Source organism: Octopus bimaculoides, chromosome 25 (genome assembly GCF_001194135.2).
Source record: "Octopus bimaculoides isolate UCB-OBI-ISO-001 chromosome 25, ASM119413v2, whole genome shotgun sequence".
In the NCBI taxonomy this organism is placed as follows: domain Eukaryota; kingdom Metazoa; phylum Mollusca; class Cephalopoda; order Octopoda; family Octopodidae; genus Octopus; species Octopus bimaculoides.
Window position 1 is genome coordinate 31,621,181 of NC_069005.1, and position 7,267 is coordinate 31,628,447.

General features: G+C 38.8%; 1 protein-coding gene across 2 annotated transcripts in view; it reads left to right on the forward strand.

Annotated features, from left to right (window-relative positions):
* LOC106876774 (type-1 angiotensin II receptor-associated protein) overlaps positions 1–7,267 on the forward strand; it is a 32,612-nt gene that overhangs the window by 15,746 nt on the left and 9,599 nt on the right. For both annotated transcript variants that reach the window (XM_014925463.2, XM_014925464.2), the window contains exon 2: positions 5,480–5,514. In XM_014925463.2, the coding sequence (XP_014780949.1) occupies positions 5,480–5,514 (35 nt within the window). The remainder of the gene's footprint in view (positions 1–5,479; positions 5,515–7,267) is intronic.

The window sequence follows — 7,267 nt, forward strand, 5'->3', positions numbered from 1 at the left end:
AAAAAAAAACTGAAAATAACATGATCACCTTTCTCCCCTCCTTGAAAAATAGAAGCTCCCATTTACTATATTGTACCAAATAATGCAGCTGATCTGCATTATTGAACACACACACACATACACTTGAATACACACATGCACACGCACAAACATGTTCACATATCTACATGTATTTACACATGCACATACACACATACCCATGTATGCACCTGCACGTGTACACACACACACACACATTCTTCAGTAGCTGTCCCCAAGCAACTCCTAAGGCTGCATGTAGCCCTCAAGCATCCTCCAGGCGGTCCCCTGACAGTTTTCCCTCTATAAATATAATAAATTTTCTTTGACTGGTGTTTTACCTTTTCTTAGTGTTTAATATATATATACATACATATATATATATATATATATATATATATATATATATATATATATATATATATATTGTAGTATTAAACAAAATACAGAAAGCATGCATGGTATTCTTTTAAAACAGAAAAGCAATTTGACAAATTTACTGCCAGAATTACATAATTGTTTGCTGAAACCTTATACAATCTCCCTAAATTACTGCTCCAGTGTTTAATTTCATATATTTTTATGTAGGCGCAGGAGTGGCTGTGTGGTAAGTAGCTTGCTTACCAACCACATGGTTCCGGGTTCAGTCCCGCTGCATGGCACCTTGGACAAGTGTCTTCTACTATAGCCTCGAGCCGTCAATGGTTTATACATAAGGAGGGTGTGATAGATGTCTGTCTGTGTGTCCATCCATCTGTTTATTCTTCTGTCTGAATATCCCTTGCATCACACCCTACCATCTTACAAAAAAAAAAAAAAGAGCAGGGTGTACATTGGATAATGTAGTCCTAGATACACTAAGCCTGAATAAAAGATGCAATGTCCTCAGTTGAAACACCTTTGATCTTAAGTCTTCTCCATTAAGGCTGGTTTGGTGCGAAATAGCAGCAACAACAATAAATATGGAAGTCTGTATGCGGTCACTTAGTGTACTAGAAACAGCAGCCAAAATTCTCACAAATCACTTCACGCTGTGATATTTCTTTTGAAATGATGACCTTATTTGAATAATGTAGTCTTAGCTATATACTATTTCTGAAAATGGGATGTTCTTTGATTGTAGCTCTCTGTTGGATCAGGGTTAAAACGACCACAAAACCTAGCAATTTTGCAATAATGCAATAATGCAATAATGCAACAGCCTGCAAAGAAAAAAAAAGTTCTTTTGAATTCTCTCAACTCTAAAAATACTGTAAATGTATATATGTTCGATTGTCACAGCTTGTCCATGCCAAAGTTGTGGCAAGCTCAATTTACTCTGTTAGATTAGAAGCTAGATGAGATATTATCACCATTCTCGTTTTAATGTCAACTTTATTTCCCCCATGGGCAGATACATTTTCAAAGAATATTGGAAATGAATGACACTGCTTGTATGACAGTGATACTCATTTACTACTATCACACAGTGTCAGTACAAGGAGATACACACACACACACACACTATATATATACTGGCACGAGGGCCAGTCAGGCTGTCCTGGCATTGGCCACGCTTGAATGGTGCTTTTTACGTGCCACTGACTGGATCCTGTGCCGGTGGCACATTAAAAAGTGCCATAAGTGTGGTTGATGCCAGTGCCACCTGACTGGCCCTCGTGCCAGTTGCACGTAAAAAGCACCCACTACACTCTTGGAGTGGTGGGCATTAGAAAGGGCATCCAGCTGTAGAAACCTTGCCAGATCAGATTGGAGCCTGGTGCAGCCTTCTGGCTTGCCAGTCCTCAGTCAAACTGTCCAACCCATGCCAGCATGGAAAGTGGACATTAAACAACGATGATGATGATACATATATGTATATAGATTGTTGGAGTGCCGTAGTAATATATGTATGTATGTGTGTGTGTGTGTGTGTGTATACACACACATACATACATGTACAATGGGCTTCTTTCAGTTTCTGCCTACCACATCTCACAAGGCTTTGCACTACATATTCGTAGATAGGACTCTTTTCATTGAGAGTCTAATATATCATGTCCATGTATATAGCTACCCCACCCCTTAAAACAAAATACAAACTGGAAACAATTCAACCTGCCAAGTCAATGAGAGAGTCTGTATGTGATCGCTTGACCTTCTAAAAATAGCAGTCAAATCTCCATCAGATTACTCGATGCTGCAAGGCTGTATTTGGATGGTTATTTCTAGATATATTACGTCTGAACAGTAGACAGAATGGTCGTAGCTGGAATTGTGTTGTTAAATCTGTCTGATCAGAGCTGACCTAATCAACGAATTTAGTGTGCAGGCTTGATACCTTATCATCTCGCCCAGTTGCAACATTCACACACACCAATTCACACCTTCACCTACATCACATACAGGCACAGCAATACATATCTGGACGTGTGTGATATCGTTTATTTTATTACTCGTTCAGCTGTCTCGGATCAGGTGGATTTGATATATGTTAATCTTCATATCATTATTCTCCATTATTGCATCCAGAGCGGAAAAAAATCAATACATTCAGGGCTAATTAAAGCGTTCGTTATTGATGAAAGCAATGTTGTATAATAAGTAAATAGAGTGCTGCTGAGCTCTGTAGAATATAAAGTTACTGGTTTCAAGCCATCTCTACACTACTAATTCGTGAATTCCATGGGGTGGTCAAATCATTATAGTAACTTGCATTTCACCATTTACACTGGAATCATGATTAGTCTCACTTCAGATCATGAATAGTCAAGCACCTTACTATCATTTTATATATGTATGTGTCATCATTTAACGTCCGTTGTCCATGCTGGCATGGGTTGGACAGTTTCACACTTTCACTGTATGCTACGTGGTGCTGAAATCTACTTCTCAGCCACACAGCCATCCCTACATACACACACACACACACACACACACACACATTTATATATAGACACCCATTTACATGTACGTGTGTGTATACAAGTGTGCACATGACACAATCTCCTGTCGATGTATTCAGCATATCTAATTGGATTCATTGAATACTCAGCAAATACCTTCTGTTCAGAATATATAATTTCTTTTATATTGATTTAGAGCAGAACATCTATTTTTTTTTTTTTTTTTACCTTTTAACTTCAGTTAGTGGGTCGATGGTGGTCTGATCAAATACCGTAAGACCTCACTTCTCTAACATAGTTAGTCGAAAAGCCTCAAACTACACAGTGGTGTTTGTTAAAAAGCAAGAAGGGAGGTAACTCCAATAAGCTCGGTTGATTGAAATGTTTGTACACTATACACCAGTGGTTCCAAATCAATTTTCACCAACAGACCTTTTTGGTTCCTACCTTGTTTGTGTTGACTCTCAGACCCAATCAATGTTTAAAAAATCCAATTATATTTTAATAATTAAATTTTATTAGGAATTGTGCTGAAAGAAATTGTTGAAACATTTTGTAGAAGTATAACTAGTGTGTGTGATTTTGTTGTTGTTGGTACTCCGTCGCTTACGATGTCGAGGGTTCCAGTTGATCCGATCAACGAAACAGCCTGCTCATGAAATTAACGTGCAAGTGGCTGAGCACTCCACAGACATGTGTACCCTTAACGTAATTCTCGGGGATATTCAGCGTGACACAGTGTGACAAGGCTGACCCTTTGAATTACAGGCACAACAGAAACAGGAAGAAAGAGTGAGAGAAAGTTGTGGTGAAAGAGTACAGCAGGGTTCACCACCATCCCCTGCTGGAGCCTTGTGGAGGTTTAGGTGTTTTCGCTCAGTAAACACTCACAACGCCCGGTCTGGGAATCGAAACCGCTATCCTATGACCACGAGTCCGCTGCCCTAACCACTGGGCCATTGTGCCTCCACATGAGTGTGATATGAACACATGAACTTGATTACAAACCCAGAACTAAGGCTGTGAACAGTCAGCATAATGGTTGCCGAGGAGAGAGAGAGAGAGAGAGAGACAGAGGCAATAGTCTTGCTACGGATCACAAAACAAATAGCCTGATTGTTATTCTATTACTTGGCAAGGGGGACATCAATAAATTGACAATTGAACAGGCTGGAAAGGTTTGAGACGGGAGCAACAGTTTTTTTTTTTTTACGACCCAGCCAAGCAGGCTCTGCACGTACAATCAATATTGATAACGAGCAGGATAATAAAAGGCCAGGGGTGGTAGGGGCTTGAGTACTGATTATAATTAATGAAGACACGTGTGAATCGGCTCATCAACCTGGCAACGAGGTTTTTATCTGTTCAACTGTTTCCATTCCATCACCAATATGGTGGAAAGACAGCAATAATCCCTGGAGGTGGGGGTGGGTATATTCTGCCTATTAAATACGGATAAAGGAAAGGCTCTCACCCATGTAATACAGAGATCATCTGCTATCTTGTTCCAGTTATTGGACTCTGGGCATGCTGGAACACTCCATTGAAAGATTTACTCAAACAAATCAAGCTCAGTAGACTTTTTTTACTTTTTTTTTTTGAAAGTCTGGTACTTATTCTATTGGTTTTTTTTGCTGAACTGCTAAGTTACAGTGATGTAAACAAACCAACACTGGATGTCATAGTGTGTGTGTGTGTGTGTGTGTGTGAAGGCTCATGGCCTAGTGGTTTGGGTGTTATACTCATGATCATAAGGTTGTAGTTTTGATTCCCAAACCGTTGCATTCTTGAGCAAAAACATTTCATTTCATGTAACTCCAGTCCACTCAGCTGTAAATGGATAACCTTGCAATGGACTGACCTTCCGGTCAGTGGGGGATGTTGGCCTGCTTGCTTAGCCAGCAGGGTGGCAATTGGAAAGCGAAACGCATTGTCACCTGCAATGTATAACAAGATCCGATAGTCTGGTCAATACCATGATATACATATATATACATATATATATATATATAAGTTTATGTATATATTAATATTATCTCAGTTTTAAAAAACCTTTGACAACCTTAGCCATGTAACATCTTAGCTCGTAAGTTACCTCATCATTTCGCATTTGTCTTGCTTTTATATGTTGATTCCCTGAAGATGAATATATGTGGAATTCCAGCAGCTCTTACTTCTTTGAAGGAGAGCTCACATATATTTTGAAACATGTGTAGGAATTAAAGGAACTTTTATTTATATGCGTTTTGCTCCATTTATTGTTATACATATATATAAAATGAGCTTCCACAAAGTTCCTGTCTACCAAATTCTCTCATAAGGTATTGGTTGGCCTGAAGTTACTTGCATATAGTGCCACACAGTGGGACTGACCCTAAAACCATGCAGTTTCAAAGCAAGCTTCTTAACCACACAGCCACACCTGTCCCTATGTGAATTTCTTAAAATATTCAATTTAATGTTGACTTTCTGAGTTTTGTTTGTTTGATTTTTTTTTTCTCTTTTTATTTTTTTTTCTCTTTATTTTTTTTTCCATTTAACTAAATTCTGTTTCTGTTTTTTTTTTAATTTTCCAGGTCATTGTTATAGTTCACTTTATTTTGACAGTATGGTGAGTAACAACTTTTAACTATCACTAAGATAAGATTTTCGATTTAACTTTCGCTCAAGGACACCACAAATTTGAGAACGAAAGGGAAATAGCATTATTTATCTATTTATTTATTTTTGTCATATTGACCTGGTAGAAGACTACTACACCAGGCTGAAACAGACACTAGCAATATGAGAATGTCTGTCATGGCAACTACCACAGGGAAGTTTGTTCTAATAAAGCATCCATGCTTAAGTGGTTAACTTAATGCTGCCTCTGTTGCTAATGTATATTTTTTTAACTAGCCTATGGAGGGAACATATCTGAGGACTGTAACTGCCACCCACTGACGACCCTCCCAGGAATAGAGCGGGGGACGGGAGAAAATAGAGAGGGAGCTGATGTCCGTATTATATTAATGTTTGTTTTATTGACTCTGGTTGACCTCTCAGCTCTTTGAAGACACAGTGGTATGGGGGGGGGGTCTGACTGAGGAGGGTGGAGGTGGTGGTGTCATTAGGGAGAGAGAAAGAAAGAAAAAGGGTGTCTAGAGAGGATTGAGCAACTATATTGACAAGGATAATTGTGTGTGTGTGAGAGAGAGAGAAACAGAGGTGTTTGGGTGTACAAATGAGGGAAAAAGAATTTGGAACATGAAACTTTGCATCACCACTTGACAACTGACGGTGTGTTTACATCCCCATAACTTAGTGGTTCAGCAAAACAGACTGATAGAATAAATACTAGGCTTTCAAAAAGTCCTGGAGCCAATTTGTTTAACTAAAAACCTTTCAAGGCAGTGCTCCAGAATGGCCACAGTCAAATGACTGAAACAAGTAAGAGAATAAAAAAATGTGTGTGTGTGTGTGTGTGTACATAGATAGATAGCTGTGGATGTAGATGTTATACCCACAGACATATACACATGTATGCATGAATTGTGTATTGAAATTAAACTAATCCGGTTGAGTAATTTTTAACAAGCTTCGCTCATCTTTTGTTCCATTAACTGATCTTAAAATTTCTTTCAATCCAACTCCTTGGTTGACCTGTTTAAACAAACCAGGTATTGTATAGGCCTAACATCAGCTTCGATAGAGCAAATCTTTGGAAATTAGCTGTCCATTGTGATGGTAGGATGAACTTTGAAAGAGATTTAGCTGCTAATTCTAGCTGGTCAGACTTCCATTTAGAGGTTTTGACACTGACAGAAAAATTTTCTAAAGAAATACTAATGTCTTGAGTGTTTATCTAGGCCACTCCTACACCCGTGTCTTATTTCTGACAATCAACAACAGACTACCAATTGACAAACACTTCCAGCTATATAAACATTGTTGTTGAGCCTGTTGTTAAACTAGTTTAGGGGAAAATAAACTTGCATTGTGTGTTTGTTTTCATGTGTGGAAGTTAACACGAGTTACTCATCTATTTAGTATCAAGTTTATCATATTTTTGTTGTGTGTCCTCATCATCATCATTGTTTAACGTCTGTCTTCCATGCATGGGTAGGATGGTTGACAGGAGCGAGCCAGGTAGAAAACTACCTCAGGCAACCGTGTCTGTTTTGTTAGGGTTTTTGCAGCTGGATGCCCTTCCTAACACTGATCATTTCTGCAGAGAGGACTGAGTGCTTTTTACGTGGCGTCAACACCATTTTATATCTACCTTCCGTGCTACCATGGTTTGACAGAATTTGATGCATTGGATGATAGCATTATGTTCTGTGGCCAAACACTTTGAGTGTGCTGGGTTCTCCCCCCCCCCCCCC